The sequence below is a fragment of the Zea mays genome, chromosome 2, assembly GCF_902167145.1.
Source record: "Zea mays cultivar B73 chromosome 2, Zm-B73-REFERENCE-NAM-5.0, whole genome shotgun sequence".
Lineage (NCBI taxonomy): Eukaryota > Viridiplantae > Streptophyta > Magnoliopsida > Poales > Poaceae > Zea > Zea mays.
The window spans coordinates 8,011,472-8,030,276 of NC_050097.1; the positions used below are offsets into that span (position 1 = coordinate 8,011,472).

Genomic DNA, 18,805 nt, shown 5'->3' on the forward strand with positions numbered 1-18,805 from the left:
CCCCCGAAGGGCTCCATGGCCGCCTCAGGCTACTCGGGCTCCGCGCCCATTACTGATCAGGGGTTCGAAGGCTGGCCCCCGAAGGGTTCACAGTCGCCTCAGACACCGAGCGAGGGATGACCAGGGGTACGTTCGATACATAACCAAGGCTCGGGCTGCGCTCCCGAGGTACCCTAGGACATTTCCGAGACCAGCGGGAACGATCTTGTAACGGAATCCCATCGGAGGGAGGCATCGAGCCCTCGGACCCCGTCGCCAGGGGACCGGGTCCGGCAAATCACCCGCAGGTACTTTTGGGCGTGCCTCTGGGCCCCTAGCCGACCCCCAACGAACGGGGCACGGACGTCCACTCGGATTACCCGCTTGCAGCTCACCGGAGACACCATGTTCGGTGCCCATCGAGGGTAACATGGCGCACTCCCCCCCTCCTCCTTGCGGAAAGGCGACGTAGGGGCGTATGTAAAAAGTCGAGTCTGTCCCTGATCGTCCTCTCGCCCTGTGCAGAGGCTCGGGGGCTGCTCTCGCAAAAACCGGCTCCGGCCAAATCGTTGACAGCGTCAACATACCAGCCCGAGAGCTTGGGCCCCGACCGTGCACCCGGGCTACGGCCAGTTCGCATGAGGGAACGACCAGACCAGCCGAAGCGTTAAGCGAAGTATTAAGACCTCGAAGGAGTGTAACCACTCCTCCGAGGCCTCGGGGGCTACACCCGGTGGGTGCGCTCGCGCGCACCCACCGGAACGAAATGCAACCGAGAAAGGCTGGTCCCCTTGCAAAAAAGTGCGACGAAAGCCTCCAAGCGAGTGCTAACACTCCCTTCGAGGCTCGGGGGCTACTGTCGGGGACCATAATTAGGGGTACCCTCAAGACGCCTAATTCTCAGCTGGTAACCCCCATCAGCATAAAGCTGCAAAGGCCTGATGGGTACGATTAAGTCAGGGATCAGTCCACACGAGTGACTTGATCACGCTTCACCCGAGCCTAGCCTCGGCCAAAGGCAGCCGACCTCGAGAGACTTCCGTCTCGCCCGAGGCCCCCCTTTTATGGCGGACACATCACCGGCTCGCCCGAGGCCTTGGCTTCGCTCAGAAGCAACCTTGACTAAATCGCCACACCGACTGACCAAATTGCAGGGGCATTTAACGCAAAGGGGGCCTGACACCTCTATCCTGACACGCGCCCCCGGCAGAGCCGAAGTGACCGCCGTCACTCCACCGCTCCACTGGCTAGTCTGACAGAAGGACAGCGCCGCCTGCGCCACTCCGACTGCAGTGCCACTCGACAGAGTGAGTCTGACAGGCAGTCAGACCTTACCGAAGGCGCCACGGCGAACTCCGCTCCGCCCGACCCCAGGGCTCGGACTCGGGCTTAGACCCGGAAGACGGCGAACTCCGCTCCGCCCGACCCCAGGGCTCGGACTCGGGCTAAGACCCGGAAGACGACGAACTCCGCTCCGCCCGACCCCAGGGCTCGGACTCGGGCTTAGACCCGGAAGACGGCGAACTCCGCTCCGCCCGACTCCAGGGCTCGGACTCGGGCTTAGACCCGGAAGACGGCGAACTCCGCTCCGCCCGACCCCAGGGCTCGGACTCGGGCTTAGACCCGGAAGACGGCGAACCCCGCTCCGCCCGACCCCAGGGCTCGGACTCGGGCTAAGACCCGGAAGACGACGAAACTCCGCCTCGCCCGACCCCAGGGCTCGGACTCCGCCCTGGCCTCGGCCGAACGACTTCCGCCTCGCCCGACCCCTTGGCTCGGGCTCGGCCACAACAACAAAAGGCAGACTCAACCCCGGCTTCGGAGGAACCCCCACGTCGCCCTGTCTAGGGCACAGACCGCCACGTCGACAGGAGGCACCACCATCATCCCACCCCGAATCGACTCGGGTCACGGAGAACAAGACCGGCGTCTCATCCGGCCAGCTCCGCCAGAGGGGCAATGATGGCGCTCCACAAGCTCTATGACGACGACGGCCCCCAGCTCTCTTACGGAAGCAGGACAACGTCAGCAGGGACTCGACCGCCCCAACAGCTGTCCCTCCATCAGGCTCCGCCGCACCTCCGACAGCCACGACATCACGCCAGCAGGGTGCCCAGATCTCTCCGGCTGCCACATTGGCATGTACCTAGGGCGCTAGCTCTCCCTCCGCTAGACACGTAGCACTCTGCTACATCCCCATTGTACACCTGGATCCTCTCCTTACGACTATAAAAGGGAGGACCAGGGCCTTCTCAGAGAAGGTTGGCCGCGCGGGACCGAGGACGGGACAGACGCTCTCTTGGGGCCGCTCGCTTCCCTCACCCGCGTGGACGCTTGTAACCCCCCTACTGCAAACGCACCCGACCTGGGCGCGGGACGAACACGAAGGCCGCGGGACTTACACCTCTCTCACGCTCGACTCCGGCCACCTCGCCTCTCCCCCCTTCGCGCTCGCCCACGCGCTCGACCCATCTGGGCTGGGGCACGCAGCACACTCACTCGTCGGCTTAGGGACCCCCTGTCTCGAAACGCCGACAAAAATAAAGTCCAATTTTAATCTGATTCAATCGTTAAATTTTATAGTTTAAAATCTACAGCCTATTAGTATTCTTACCTCCGAATCAATATATTCCGAGGCAAAGATCGGGTGAAAGCACACGCACATTGACAAACAGTGAGCAGAACAGACTTTGTCGACCGAGTTTCACTATCTTAATTGCCTCCGAAACAAGTTAATAATCAAAGCCGGCCGGAGCGCTCTCATCCTATATCCACCTCATCTTCTCACGGTCCAGTCATCGTTGTGTGCAAGCAGTTTTCAGTTTTCCTTTCACCTTGCCATGCAGGCTCGAACTGCTCGGAATTTTCCTGAAAGACCTGCTGATATTTATTTCTTTTTTTCCCCAGCGACGGCGAATTCTTCAACTGTTATGGTGCTGCAACCACTCCACCGGCACTTTTAACATTAGCTCGGGCCAATGACACGTGGGACCGGGGTCCATATGTCAGTGGCTGTGAACGTTGATCATCTTCTGGACTGTGACGTTCATTGATTTTCTAGACTAAGACGAGAAGTGTCAGCATTTTCTGAAATAAAAAATAACAAGGTCAATCAAACGGGGCCATTCTCCACCCTGAAAAAAAGATATTTACGTCTCTTTCGCGGAGTATTCGATTCATTCTTTATTTTGTATACATCAACCTATTTAATACCATCACCGTATGAGGTCGGACGTGTAGTCTAAAGTCTTGCTATGACTCTGGGCGTGCCCCCCAATAATTTCCACTTGACCCCGTCCAAATGGAACGGGTTCTTAATTGGTGCTTCCCTTGAGAACTTTCTTCTTGAAGAATATGGTCTGGGTCTCATGCAGAATGTGCGAGGGAGTGACGGAATAAAAATTTCTTCCCAAAGTATGGTTGCCCAAAAATTCTAAACGAGTAGTCGCTATCGAGTCGATCAATAACTGAATCTCTTCCGACAAGACCGGAGAATATAGTGGAACATCAAATTAGCCACACAAAAAAAAAACTATCGCTTACGGCTTATGGAACAACTAGGAATATGCCCATGCGTTGCTACGGAATCAATATGTTAAAATACATTTATATGCAAAAAACAAATAGTAGTAAAGATGTTGCGATAGTGAAAATGTCAGCTAGAGTAATATATGAACAAATCTGCCATCATATGCAGTGTAGTTGTAACTGAAAATGCAGAGAGTGAAATGAGAAACATAAAAACCCACTGTGGACGCCTACACTCTATTCTTAAGAAGTAAGTAGTAGAGATTGTGCACGGAGCTGACGATTGTACGGCTAGGGCAACAAAGTAACAGAGACACTGATTGTCCAGTATCCAGCCACCATGAGAAGACCGTCCTAAAATCATCCTTTCGCTCGCCTCCAAAATCAGGAAACTATTATGCATCTCCATTGCGTCGGTACGACATGAACTGAGTCGAGGTTGAGTCCGAGCCCTAGGGTCGGGCGAGGCGGAGCTTCCTATGGCGCCCGAGGCTGGACTTAGCTGCTGTTGGCCTCACTCTGGCGAGTGGCACAACAGTCAGAGCAGCGCAGGCGGCGCTGTTTTCCTGTCAGGTCTGCCAGTGGAGGGGCGAAGTGACTGCGGTCACTTCGGCTTTGTCGACTGAGGAGCGTGCGTCAGGATAAGGTGTCAGGCGATCCTTGCATTAAATGCTCCTGCGATACGGTCGGTTGGTGTGGCGATTCGGCCAAGGTTGCTTCTCCGTGAAGCCTGCCCGAGCTGGGCCTCGGGCGAGTCGAAGGTGTGCCCGTCACTTGAGGGGACCCTCGGGCGAGGCGTGAATCTGCCTGGGTCGGCTGTTCCTGCCCGAGGCTGGGCTCGGGCGAGGCGAGATCGTGTCCCTTGAGTGGACGAAGCCTTGACCGGAATCGTGCCCATCAGGCCTTTGTAGCTTTGTGCTGATGGGGGTTACCAGCTGAGATTAGGAGTTTTGGGGGTACCCCTAATTATGGTCCACGACAAGCCCCCTCAATCCTCACCATTACCCTTTGTCCCAAACAAGCCCTAAGTCGGCCCGTCAGTCCGTGTGCCCACAGCCGCACTCCCGAGTATAGGTGTACATTTGGGTCGGGTTTAATGGGCTGACACGAAGCACGAAAAAAAGCACGGCACGACACGAAATTATTTTGGGCCGGGCCGGCCCGGCCCGATGCATCGGGCCGTGTTTGGGCCGACGCCGAGGCCCACGGGCGGGCACGAGCCCGACCCGTTTAAACAGACCCGAAATGTCCCGTTAATAGGCACGAAAAGGCCCGAAATGGCTGCCTCCACGGCCTCGGCAACGGCAGGCCGGCAGCGCACTTGTCCATGGCGGATGGGCCTAAGGCGCGGCCCATTTCCATTTAGCTTTAGGTCTTGCCATTGCCGACTTGCCCTGTTGCCTAGAAACCCTAAAACGCCGAGTCCTCTTGCTCCCGTCCCGTGTGGCCGTGTCCCGTCCCCGTCCGTCTGCCGTCTCAGCCTCCCAGGCGGCCAGGAGGCCCCCAGCTCCAGCGTGACCGCGACCGGAGCAGCCCCTGCGGCCTGCGCGGCTGCGCCCCTGCGGCCTTGCGCGAGCGCGACGGTCACCAGAGCCGCCCCTGCGCCCCTGCTCGGCGGAGTCGCCCCTGCGCTCCTGCTCGACGGAGCCGCCTCTGCTCCCCTGCTCGACGAGCGCGACCGGAGCCGCCCCTGCTCGGCGGCGCGCCTGCGCCCTGCCGGCCTGCCCTCACGAGCTCCAGCGCGACCCAGCTATTGGTCTACCAAATGTGTATTTCGGGCCCAAATGTGTATTTCGGGCCAAATTTGTATTTCAGGCCTTTACTATTTTCGGGCCGCCCGTTTAAAGGCCAGCACGTTTAGCTATATACGGGTCGGCCCGTGGGCTGGCACGGCACGGCCCAAATTTAATATTGGGTCGGGCCGGCCAGAAATTAAACGTGCCGGCCCTTTTCGGACTTGGGCCGGGCTGGACGACCCGAATGTACACCTATACTCCTGAGTCCTTAGCGGGTGAGACCAAAGATACGATGAATATCCGATATTTACTTGGTTATGATATATTTATAGGCTAAATATTCTAGATATGTAAATTTTATTAGTCAAAAACCTCTATTTTTCTTATTTTTAGGGAAAAATGTCTTTGGAGAAAATAAAGTTTTCAAACTAACTTTAAAAGAACAAAAAGTCCTGTAAGAAGGAAAAGTTTTACTAATCGGTCGACCGTCTACGTGTGTTTTATGGCAATTATAACCACGGACAGCGTGTTTGACGACTGTATTATTGTCAGAAGTCACGCGCTCGGTTAACCGAATGTGAATGAAGTGATCCGACAAACCCCACGTGTGCCAATCACGCACAAAAGAAACAACGTCATCCTAACTCCCCGGTCTTCACGCTTCACTTGGACTTCTTGTCACGAATCCCAACTACACACCTCAAACAATCAACATCGCGAGTTACAGCAACACACCTACGTACAGAGAGATCAACGGGTGCAAACAATTGCATGCAATGCACCGACCCTGGATGATCAGAGGAGCTCATAGCAAAAGGCAGCTGCACAGCGCAACCGCGGCGGGCCTGAGCAGCCCGGCCGGCCAGCGACCCGTCGTCACCTCTCCCCTGACCACTCTCCCGACGACCGAGCTCTCCGCGGCGGCGGACCGTTCGCAGTCGACGACGTCGTCGCCGCAGACTCCGACGCCCACGCCCGGCATGACGGCCCGGTCGGTGACGCACAGCCCCGGGTTGCCGCTCAGGTCCAGGTTCCGGCCGAGCCGCCTGAGGAACGCGGCGTCGAAAGGGACGACGCCGTCCAGCCCGTTCTTGCTCAGGTTGAGGTGGTACATGCGCTTGAGACGGCTGAGCCCCGGCGGGATCCGCCCGGTGAGGTTGTTGTTCTCCAGCGACAGCGTGGTGAGGCTGGACAGGAGGCCGAACGTGTCCGGTATGGGGCCCGAGTAGCCGGAGTTGGCCAGCCGGAGCTCCTGGAGCCTGGGGATGTTGCCCAGCTCGGGCGGCAGCGGGACGCCGCCCATGGGGTTGTTCTCCAAGATCAGGTACTGCAGGTCGCGGAGGCCGGAGAGGCCGGCGGGGAGGCGGCCGCGCAGCTCGTTGTTGCCGAGCGTCGGTACAGCATGAACCGATGATCTTTGGAGGCATTCTTCCTCCGCCGCTTTTCCATGAATGCATCAAGCTTTCCTGCCTCCTGTGAGCAATGAACACAAATTTTATGAACTGAGACAAATACCCCGGCTTTCAAAAAAAACTCCCAGTAAACCTTGTAGACTTTACCTTGAGCTCATTGTACTTGTTCATCAGCTTCCTTTCGCGAAGTTCAGCTGGTGAACAAAAAATCAACCATCAGGTTGAGGAACAGATAGTAACCATTTGATTAGAAGATAGACAGACAGTGAGGAGAGGAAGGAGGTATTGGGATTGAGGAACTCACGTTTCCTCAGATAGTATGGTCGTTTTCCAGCCTTTGCTGCCTCCCTCTCTTTCTTGATATGCTCACGCAAGATTTCCGATTCAACGTTCTTTGGAGGATGAGACTTCAACTGCTTATCCTGTAGGTAGTTACATTCCAGGAATCAACTAAACCAATCAATCATATTGCTCCCAGAAGCATACAAAGGTCAGCTTTTAAAAGTTCTCTCATAGATGTCAGCTTGTTTCTGGCAAGGCGTAACAGCTAACATCATCTTTAACTCCATTCAGATAAAAAATCAACTGTTGTCTAGTTTGTGATGCAATAACAAATAATTATATCCACAATATACTTTTAACGGATAAACATAGATATCCAAGAGTTTCACCGATGATGGATACTCTTTCTAGTTTCTAGTGATGCAGTATGGCCAACATTGCCTTTTTGCCTACTGGGACTGAACAGTTGAAGTGAACATAGTCAACATACTTCAATCAACTATCATATATCCAGTGGACAAAAAGTTAACCAAATATGCTATCAGTAAATTAAAATTCAGGAAGTTTAGCTCACCGATTATCACAAGATAAGCATCAACCTTTTATGAAAAAAAGATAATTTTCATGGTAACAGCCAACATGTTAAGTATACGTACAATCCATGTGACACGACTCTTCATTTCTCCAATGGCATCTTGGTCCTTAGATTTCTTAATCATTTTTTGGAGTCTCTACAAAAAAATGTGGATAGAATTATTTTCGTCGAATAGAAACATCTTCTAATCAATGCATTTGAATATGAACACTGAGCTCACTTATTTTTCAGCAGGAAAGTCTTCATCAAATAAGAAATTGTATCTTTTCCTAAACCTGCATACCAACCAAATCGATAAGTGTCAAGAATTCATCAAGCTTACAGCTAGTACCAGAATGAACAACCAAATAACACTTGAGGAGTAATGCTTTCAAAAGAAAAATGAATGGAAATACCAACAGGGTGAAATAAGTTAGGGGTCTGAATTCACCCATTCTAATAGGAAGCAGATAAATACATGTTTAGGTGAGTGCCCGTGCGTTGCAACGGAAACATATAATACCACAATAACTTATGTATAAATGTGTTATACTGTTAAGAAACATTTTTATGTAGCCTTGTTGAGTTCACAATCAGCACATGGATTGGATCCAATAGAGAGTTCTCTCAACCAACCAAACAATTAGTGGAACAAAGACTTCCAGTCGAGGAATGACCGAATGAGAAAATTTCAGTGTCTACCAAATGGAGAGGTTTAATTGCATGAATAGCTTGAGCAGCACAAACTGCTTGACTAAGTACTTTGAATGAACCAAATAACTCACCAATATACAACTACTAAAAACATGTAAAGATCATCTTTATTTTTCAAAGCATAATAACCAACACCACTCTTGAAGATGATACATTATTTGAAAATGCAGTGGACTTCACAAAATCGAAAAATCAATGCATAATATATATGCAACATTTCTGTCCACTAAGCACAAAAAAGGAAAAAATTGTCATTATAGATAGATAAATAAGAAATTTCAACCATGAAGTGTGGCACAATAGATGTCCGGAGGTAACTTACCTCAGCTTCATTATAAAGCCCACAAGCTTGATTTGTTGTATTCAACAAAGATGCTTCCTGCATTTAAAACATTCAAAAGTTATTTACATCCAACTCTGGAGCCTAGCAGGTAGGTATCTTCTGAAACATATGGCATAAATCATCAGCTCCCTTGTCCATGTTTCATTCTTTACCTGCTTACAAATAAATCAAAGGGAAGAAACACATCGCGAGTTGTAAATTTTAGGTGATAATGACTGGCAAGTAACACTGTGACATGCTCTAGAATTGGTTCCTTTTGCTTCTCTACATCAGGCTCCTTCCTTTTCCTGTATGCCTGGAAAAGGTCCCAAAGTTAATGTTCTTTAATACCCATCATTCGAAAATCAAGAAACAAAGGTATTGTTTCTTGATATTGTATCTTACTGTCAGTTATTAATTAAGACCAACAACTTATCAATCACCGATTCATCAAAGTATCCAAGGAAAGAAGATTTGGGAGGAATAAGTCATGACAGTACCTAGTTCCCAGCACAACTTGGAAGACTCCAAAAGTACACCTGTAAGAAAACTATTATAGGCTAGGAGCTAGAGAGGAAAAGGTTATGAACAACAAAATATATTTGTTTGCCGCACGGACAATATGTAAAGGTGTAGTTATATGCAAGAGCAAGATGTTGGATAATACATGAAATTATTTTTGTATCCCTTCAAATGTACACCATTGACTTTCATATCCACATATAGCATTACCTGGCACAACAACAAAAAATGTCAATGATCAATAAGTACTACAAATAGTAAAACATTTGTGTAGGAGAATACTCCTTCAGTAGAATTGGCAAAATAAGAGGAAGAACCTAAGGGTAAAGCACACCACTTGGGTCTCTCCAACAAACAAAATTCTAACTATAAATTAGATAGCTTGCAAAGGAGAGGATGGGCCACTGTTTTAATTCACAAACTTTGCTCCCATCAACCTGAGAACACAAAGGTTATTGCTTTATATTGTTCCTTTGCACAGGATGTTTGAAAAAAATCAAACTGAATTTACATGGTTGTTCTGGTGGTAATGAGAAAGGAAGCAAGTGACATCGTTGTCTACATCTTGTGAAACCGTTGCAATACACCAAACCAGTGTGTTCAAAAATCAAATATAACAACCAAATAGCATATACTACGTCATTAGGGGGATATCGCTCAAACAAAGCTAGCATTAGGGAGTTAAACCTTTTGTATAGATTTATATCTGCTAGCACATGACCCTCGCGGCGGCGACATACGTGCATGGTAGAATCTTTGGCTCGCATAGCTGCAAGAAGTTGATCCACATAAGAACATACCTGTAGGTTCATGTATACAAAAAATAAAGATCAGAACCCAAATCTGTAAAAAAGAGAAATAAATCTCTCATCATATTTACTCTCGCGCATCATGAAGCTGACAAGATAGTAAGAACAACACAAAGGTTTAAAATACTCAAATATGCAAAAAATAATCTTGTACAGATTTCTGATATTAGCCCAAGATATGAAAATACCAACAATGGATCTGTCAAAAGATAATCATATTAAGCATTCATTTCGCTAAAGCGGTGTTGTCAACAAAAGTTAGACATTGCTTCACAAAAATGTTGGCAATCAAATGGTGCTACCAGGAAAGAAATGGTATAGCTATCGTTAGTAGCTATGGCAGCATAACAGTGTGCATTTCCATTTACCTTATCTTCGACTTTCTCATCAACATCGGTCTCGACAGTAGCAAGATCAAGCTGCTCAAGTTCAGAAAAGACTGCAGTTAATACAGAGGTCATCCTTAGCTCCAACTAAAATTGTCAAAAGAGTTTGTGGCTATACTAAATTCTCAAACAACAAAACGATCATTACTGAAATGTGCGGAGGTATGAAACAGAAAGCTCAAATCATCACAAAAACATTTCCAATTATATGTATTCTACACCCAATCAGCCAGTTACACCCAATCAGCCAGCAAGGGGTCTTTTGCATGCAAGCCAGGGCTTGAACCCTGAGCAGCAGCCTCCCAACTGGAGGTCCTACCATTGTGTTATTATTGTGTTTAAAATTTTGTTTTCAAGATCAGTAAACAAAAGTAAATCGTACCTTCGTATTGTTGCATAACATTTCACAATTTTTTGGGGTGAACTCTTCCACACATGGAGTACCCTACAAAGAAATGAGTGGATAACACCATAAACAAAGTTACACCTTCCAAAAATCATTGATGTAAGTGTCGTCATTTCAGAAAGTCCCATGTGATGAGATAATTTCTCTACAAACTTACTACTACCTCCGCTCTCAAATATTTGTCGTCCGCTAGTTCATTTTTGAACTAAATCGCCATAAATAAAAAAGAACAGAGTGAGTATTATGTTGCACAAATGACCACTTTAATACCTTTTTAAGCTCAAGAGATAAATCATCATCTTCCATGATGACCCATGGCAAGTTATCACAGACATATTGAGCAGCATCTTTGCCATTATGGCCGTCAAAAATCTGTGAATAAGAATCAAAGGCCTATGAGAGAGCACCTGCAACTTGGCGGACAGTTTTTAGGACAAAGCAAGATGCAAAGCAATCAACGTTATTATTTGCTTTCTAGAATCGTTCGATGCAGATTATGAGACTAATGGATGGATGTAGGCATTACCGGCAAGCGCGCTACCGAGAAGTGAGTTCTTTCTGACGTTGAGCACCAAGGCTGGGCAACTGCACGAGCCTGACAGGGATAGAGCCGAAAAGGCAGAGATAAATTTTATAGTTAATTAGGTATACTGGATAAGCTTGCTTGCCAAATCACCGGCATATCAACAAAACTTCTATGGAAAAGTAAGTGCATACCTTTGATGATTCAGAAATCAATACTAAACTTCATTGTCGACCATATGTATTCAAATGACGTTGTACCATGAGTCATCCCGTAAGGAGGCAAGCAATAACAGTTTTCTCCCTATAATCCAGTGGTTTCTACATGGCACCATAATGGTAAAATACAAAAGAATTTATATCAGCCAGCTTTACCAATACATAAGTACCAACCACAGATCCAAGTATATGTTGTAGAATGTGTATGTTGGGTGGGAGACAATGTCTTTTTACCAAATAATTGTGATAGTAAAGAAACATATCTATAAGCAGGTTCCTCCCTTGCATGTGCAGCAAGATGGCTGCCATGAAGAGGAAGATAGAACACATCCCAAACATGACAGTGATAGGGAATGCATTCACCTGCAAAGACCATGTCCACAAGCAAATCGTTACTTGTGTGCTGATATTTCTATATAATTCTTGCCAGCACAACTAAAGAGAACATAGTAGTTGGGAGAGGGAATGGCTCCTTACGATGTAAAGCACCACACAAACAAATAAGTTGAGTGGTATGCGGAAGAAGTTCATGATTGTGCTTCTCGCTTCCTCAGGAATGTACTGAGATCTCATCTTCATGATTGACGGCCAATATGCCAACACAAGCCTCAAAGGTGCAGAAACCAAGAAGCTGAAGAGAACCTCCAATTGATATGCTGCCTCCTTTCACAGAAGACGTTGGCACTAAGATCTGTTTGGACATTATAACAGCAAATAGACATTAGCAATGTTTCAATGGCAGGGACTACTATGTTCTCTTTAGTTGTGCTGCAAATACAGTGTTGCAGATACAGTGCGGCATCAAAGTAAGGATTAGCCTCTGATACTTCACTTTGCTGCAGATACAGTGGAAGGCATAAAAACTATCTACGCCATCCTTCCCTTGTTCCTTCCCCACGACAACCGCCCAGATCTTCCAATAGCCTTCGCTGATTGATTGGCGTGCGACCAGAATCTAAGGCGGATCCCGTCGGAGAAAGATCCGGTGCGGTGCGTGTAGAAACACCAAGATGGAAGGGTGGGAGGGAAGTCGCCGGAGTCGAACGATTCCTTGGCCCGAGGAGATCTTGGAGGCCCCTGTCCGGCCTATGCATGCAAAGGCAGGCGAAGACCCTGAAGACGGCGGTGGACAGGCGCGACCTGCACAAAGTCGACCAACGCGAGCCAGTAGCGCCTGATGGCTCCCTCGGTCAGCGATGATCCGGATCTGGCGGCGGACGGGTGTGGGGGCGCTGCGGATCGGGCGGTCGGGCGACATCGGTGGCATGGCGTGCGACTGATTAAAGGGCGCAGATGGAGGGGGTTGCGGGCTCGGCGACGAGGATGGCGGGGCGCGGTCCCTCGGGGGCGAGGATTGTGGGCTCGGCGGCGAGGATGGCGGGCGCGAGCGTCGATGGATGACTGGTCGGGGGAGACGCGAATCATGGAGGGGAGCGCGGGATCCGCGAGGATGGAAGGTGCGCGAGGATGGAAGGTGAGTGTTGGCGGAGCGCGGCTGCGGGATGCGGGCCTGCGCGGGCGATGGAAGTAGGGCGGCTGCGGGATGCAGGGCTGCCGGCGGACGTGAGCGGGACGGCAGAACGTGCACCGGTGTGGACGCCTACAATACTCACATAATTAGTAGTAGAGATACAAACATTCAAACCAAATGAACAGGCGAATCTTGTGCAAAAATCAATGGTGAATTCCTTATAAAAGGAGCACGAACTTAGACATGAATTACTACCAACAACCAACAAGTTTCATGGTTAAAAACTTGGCATTGCACGTTGATGTTACTATTAAATAAAATCCTCAAACTTAGGCATGAAAAAGTACCATTTAATCAAGTGGATCAAGATTAATAAACCCAAAGAGAAAGGGGGTTTAGGGGTCAAAGATTTGAGAAGAATGAATATTAGTCTCCTTTGCAAGTGGTGATGGAAAATGGGAAGGGAATATGGCAGGAAACTGTACACAATTAAAGAAGCGAGTTGTTTCTCATCTTAAGCAGAATAATAAAAAAACTCTCCTGTGTGGAATGATCTACTGAAGATTAGGCATATATATCTAAAAGGCAGAGCTACTGCAGTAGGTATTAGGTAATGGCAGAGCTACCAGTTTTTGGAAGAATAAGTGCCACCTATCAGATCATGGAGAGAGAACATGTGGCTTTATTTTTTGTCTAAGAAAATAATAAATGTATTTGGCTAAGACATTACTATAGGTGGCACTTATATTATAGAGTAGCAGCTTAAGAAAGAAGGTTCATGAGCATAAAACTAAGGTTTATAGAGTAGCAGCACAAGAGAGAAGATTCATGAGCACAAAACTAAGGTATCTAGAACTTACTGTCAAGAGAGTTTTTAGCTCTATCCCTCCTTACTTCAGTCTCGACAAGGTCACACCAGTAACTTCATTCAATCCTAAATGAACTATCAAGAACACAAACTCTGTTAGTAGACATATTGTATCGCTACACCTCATATCCTAACAAAAAAGTAAAGAACTAAATAAAGGAGCATTGCAGAAATATGTTACAGAACCATATCAAGGAGCATGACAGAATTAACCAAACCTTTTTTTCTTTTTTCCTTTTCACAGCAAAATTGGTTGGTTGAAAGAAAAGGTAACATTTAATCAAGTGGATCAAGATTACTAAACCCAAAGAGAAAGGGGGTTTATGGGTCAAAGATTTGAGAAGAATGAATATTAGTCTCCTTTGCAAGTGGTGATGGAAAATGGGAAGGGAATTTGATAGGAAACTGTACACAATTAAAGAAGCGAGTTGTTTCTCATCTTAAGCAGAATAATAAAAAAAGCTCTCCTGTGTGGAATGATCTACTGAAGATTAGGCATATATATCTAAAAGGCAGAGCTACCAGTTTTTGGAAGAATAAGTGCCACCTATCAGATCATGGAGAGAGAACATGTGGCTTTATTTTTTGTCTAACAAAATTCCCATGGAACTGTGATCTCTGAATATTGGCAGAATCGTTAGCTCTTTTAATTGTTGAGATCAGAGTTCAGAATATTTGAAAACCTCACAAGCTTTGTAGCTACATCACCATCAACTTGTGTAGAAATAGCAGAATATACTCATGATCGAAGAAGTAGATAAGCATGATGACATACTCATGATCGACGTAGCTGCATCACCATCACCTTGTGTCATGTCCATGCTCTGGACTTTTATCTTAACGAACCATAAAAGATGGTTCGTTACACTTGTTATCATCCTCTAGATGTTCAACTTCAACATATTTATCAAACGATGAATAAATGTCATGACAACCTTTGACGTGAAATGAAACTAAAACCAAACCGATTTTGAGGCGGCAAGGAAGCATTGTGGCTCTGGCATCGGTGAGCGCTCTGCCACAGATTTTGGAGAAGGCTCTGAAGCCGTCGCGCCGATGGAGAAAGGTGTGGGTGGTTGAGGCGGCGAGGAACCCCTGCAGCTCTGGTGATGGCGAGCGCTCGGCCACAAATTTTGGAGATGGTGAGAGGCAATGGAGTCGATCTGGGCGACGTCGATAAACTGCAGCATGGTCACTATTTATCTCCATTATTGCGCCCTCAACCGAGAGAAGTGGAGGTTGTGGAGCGTGCCAGAGGAATAGCAGTGCCAGAGGATAACTATGCATCAGGGCCCATGTTGAAATATTCCATACCTCAGATCGATGAATTGGCAAGGAGCAATGATCACAAGAAGAATTGTTGCAGCGACAGTTTCAGTTTACCTACAAATGAAAGATTTTAGTAAGTAATAAACAACTGAAAAAGAACAAAAGTATGCAATCGAGATTTTGTCAAAGAGCCCAACTAAGTTTCTGAAGATTAATGAGATGGTCATGACACTCATCTAAACCAATTGACTCAAACTGATTCTGCTCATCACCCAACTAAGAATATAATCAATGAGCCCACACCACAGTTAATAACAGTACGAAAGAACATAGAGAAATAAGAAAAAAAATAGACAGCTTACTAAATAGCTTCGATCTCGCTGTGCAAGATTATTGGATGATATCCAACAGCTCCTAATTAGAGACACCAGATATCTAAATCCACAACAAAAAACTAATGTAGCAGCATCGGGAGATCAGATGAAGATGTACACTCATCAGGATATCAGATGAAAGAGAACACGCCATTAATGAATTGAAGGTAAAGGTGGTTATGCTTAAAGATTATCCCAGTATATGCTGTTTAAAAATATGCAGGCATGGCACAAAAGTGTAACTAAATCATTTGTTGCAGAAGAAATTATTAGATGCAGTTACTATGGCACACTATTAGACAATAAAAAGAAGCAACATAATTGAAACATGACTATATAAGTACTGAGATTTGCTCAAACAAAATTGTGATTTTGTCAAAGAGCTCAACTAAGTTTCTCAAGGTAACTGAGATGGTCTAAATCGGATAATTTCTTTGGCTACTAAATCATTTTGTGAACCTGAAGTGAACGAAGCAAGTTAAAATAGAATCGGTCAGCACAACAGATCACATAGCTTCCAAGGTCAAACTCGATCAGCTAATTCAAAACTATTGCTAAGCAGCTATAAGCCAACACAAACGTTTTGTGCACTGACCCTACTTGAGATGCAAATCTTGAATCAACACACGGAAAGCTACACACATGAGGGAGGGAGGGAAAGGAAAGGACACTTCACCTCGTGGTCGCAGTTGACGAACTCCTGCTCCGAAAGCACCTCCAACTTGCCAGTTGTGAGGTAGTGCGCACCCTCCAGCACTCCCAACGCGCTGAACGACCAGCAGGATCCACACGAACCCTAAACAGCAGCCCTAGAAAAGAATTTCAGGAGAAAAGAGCAAATAGATCGATGTGAAAGGAACGACTCCGATCTTTGGATCCATGGTCACCAGATTTGGCAGAAAACGACCTAGTTCTTGATGGGCCCGACGACGATGTGGTCCCTCCAGTCAAAGTCGTCTGGGAGGCCATCAGTGGGGAGCACGGGCGCTTCATGCGCCAATTCCGCGAGCTCTCTGAGAAGCGCGCGCTAGAACTTACGAATGCCAAGGTAGGGTGTGGGATCTGGGCGCCGAGGGAGGGGGACGGGGCTGGGGCCCAATGCAGGATTGAACTCCACCTCCCGCTACCGGGACAAACACGAGCACGGACCACATCGTGTTGGCCACAGCGAGGGGATCTGGCGGCGCCGCCGACGCAACACGGTGGAGCACGGACCGAGCCATCCCTGCGCATGCATTGAGACGCGAAGGGGGGCGTTACCATTGGCTGGACGGGGAAGAAGAGAGGAGCCAGGGGGCGCCACAACCGCCGGCTGGACAGGGAAGAAGAACGTGGATCCAGGGCGGTGCAGGCGTCAGTTTCTTCTCCCAAGGACTGCTGCGACGACGGCAACTTCTCCGATACCGGCGATGACGCGTGCTAAACACACAAGACTCATGCGGAAGGTGGGGCAAGATCTCGAGGAGGAAGAGGGCGAGAGAGAGGAGTGGGGACTGGGGAGCGAGTGGAGAGAATGGAGGCGAGAGAGAGGTGTGGGGAGCGAGTGGAGAGAATGGAGACCGAGGCAGATGCCTAGGAAGGGGCGGTCCCTTTGGATGTACTCACGGAGTGCGTCGGCCATGCCCGTCCTGTTGAGGACGTCCATGGCGGAGCCGAAGGCGCCGACACCGGGAAAAAACGAGCCGTTCCGCGGCGACGATGTCCTCCGGGCTCTGCACGTCGCCGATGTCGAAGCCAAGGTAGCGAATTGCGTAGTGGAGCTCTCCTCCGGGCTCTCCACGAGCTGACCGAGCGGTTGGGCGCGACGTCGTGCGGAAGAAGACTGCTGCGGTGGAGTATGGGCCGCCCCAAACGTATGGGCCGCACCAAAATTTCAGCCCAGAGCGCCGGTACTGCTGTGGTGTTGTGTCTTGCAAAAAAAAATTAGTACCATACTGGCTAGTAAAGGAGACATAGAGCGGCTTATAAGCGTTGGCTCGGACGCAACAATAAGAACTCTGTTGTTATGTGTTTAGTGGCTGAACTATCTAGATTCAACTCGTGAGTACGTGTAAATTTTTGCTGGCCCTGGGGGCGCACGTAGATGGCAGAACACGTAGATGGCAGAACGGCAGAACACGTCAGAGGCAGACTACTATTGCTTACTTAATAAGTAGTAGAGATTTCAAACCCGAAAATGTTGCTCTCATCTTGAACAAAGGTGAAGAAGGAACCTAACATATACCTTCGATTAATTAAGAACTTGACGTTCATGATCCAGGCTTCAAATCTATACTATACTTAAAGCATCAATTTTAATGATCGTCTCGCGTCATTTTTTTACAAATAACCCCTCACAGCTATTTTAAATTAATCCGTTGTACGTCTATAGTTGACCAAACGGCGGACTGGGACGTGTCAGACGCCCGCGGGCCATAACTCTGGACCAGGCACGTCATGTCGGTCTGCTGACCGTGCAATATCAATTTATGATTATTCTGTTCAGTGCTCACTGCTTATATGTTGCATATATTCAGACATCTTTTTGGGAGCAACAACATGGTCATACAAGATTCATTTTGGGACCAACAAAATTTAGACAAATCTGAACAACCAATATTTTGGAGCCATAAAATTCATACTCTGAAGACCTGTGAATGATTTATAAGAATCATGGTTCATTTCAAGAGGTTGGTGTCTGGGCAATCTAGTGGGACTCCTTGTTGTTTGACTAGTAAAGAGGAGAAATTCTAAAGGTCTGTCTTCTAGAGTATGCGCAATTATATACTCTAGAATGATTTATATACTCTATGTTAGGGATGACAACGGGTATATATCCATCGGGTAGTACCATTCCATACCCGTACCCACCAAAAAAAAATTCTACCCATCGGGTTACCCATATATGCTCGCGGGTATAAAATCTTACCCATACCCGTACCCGCGCGGATATTTTTACCCGTCGGGTAGCCCGTACCCGTTAGGAAAGTCTTAAATTCCAATATACCAATCACTCAAAATATTAAATAAACATACAAAAATAACTTCAACTTCACATATCACAAATCATATGATTACATAACTTGGTATCTAGACAAATGATAGCTAGAGAAGGGTTTTATTTTAACTAAGATGGGCTCTATTAGATGGTTATAGTGGTATTGATGCGGGTATATTTTACCCATGGGTAGACGGGTATGGGTAGTTCCAACCCGTACCCGTACCCGTCTACCCAACGGGTAGAGGTTTTTACCAGTGGCGGACGCAGGACGAAAGTCCAGGTGGGGCCAATCCGTAATGGAGAAATCACAAGAAAAAATGCTAAACTATAAGTGGTTTCATGGTAATATTATGAAATTAAGTTGTAATATCATGACTATTATAGAATAATGTGGATATCGAAAATCCTTTTAGCGACACCAAATCATCGATA

The 18,805-nt window shown here is 47.6% G+C and overlaps 1 protein-coding gene and 1 long non-coding RNA gene across 6 annotated transcripts; both read right to left on the reverse strand.

Annotated features, from left to right (window-relative positions):
* Window positions 1–5,696: 5,696 nt before the first annotated feature.
* LOC103648376 (receptor like protein 29) lies at window positions 5,697–6,826 on the reverse strand. The gene is made up of 2 exons (XM_020548032.2): window positions 6,778–6,826; window positions 5,697–6,683 (listed from the first exon to the last, which is right to left on the reverse strand). The coding sequence occupies exons 1-2, from the start codon at window positions 6,824–6,826 to the stop codon at window positions 6,049–6,051; spliced, it is 684 nt and encodes a 227-aa protein (XP_020403621.1). The 3' UTR covers window positions 5,697–6,048.
* A 162-nt stretch (window positions 6,827–6,988) lies between these two features.
* LOC103645895 (uncharacterized) lies at window positions 6,989–15,838 on the reverse strand. 5 transcript variants are annotated; one of them, XR_004856100.1, is made up of 16 exons: window positions 14,526–15,055; window positions 13,743–13,825; window positions 11,889–12,102; window positions 11,388–11,774; window positions 11,197–11,265; window positions 10,941–11,042; window positions 10,647–10,709; window positions 10,247–10,297; window positions 9,757–9,869; window positions 9,215–9,279; window positions 9,048–9,086; window positions 8,721–8,863; window positions 8,548–8,604; window positions 7,753–7,807; window positions 7,594–7,668; window positions 6,989–7,077 (listed from the first exon to the last, which is right to left on the reverse strand). It is a non-coding gene; the product is annotated as an uncharacterized lncRNA (long non-coding RNA). The 5 variants fall into 5 exon arrangements; XR_004856097.1 differs by adding an exon at window positions 15,382–15,838 and having other exon boundaries at window positions 9,048–9,869; window positions 14,526–15,133; XR_004856099.1 differs by having other exon boundaries at window positions 9,048–9,869; window positions 11,388–11,513; window positions 11,646–11,774; window positions 14,526–15,063.
* Window positions 15,839–18,805: the final 2,967 nt, after the last annotated feature.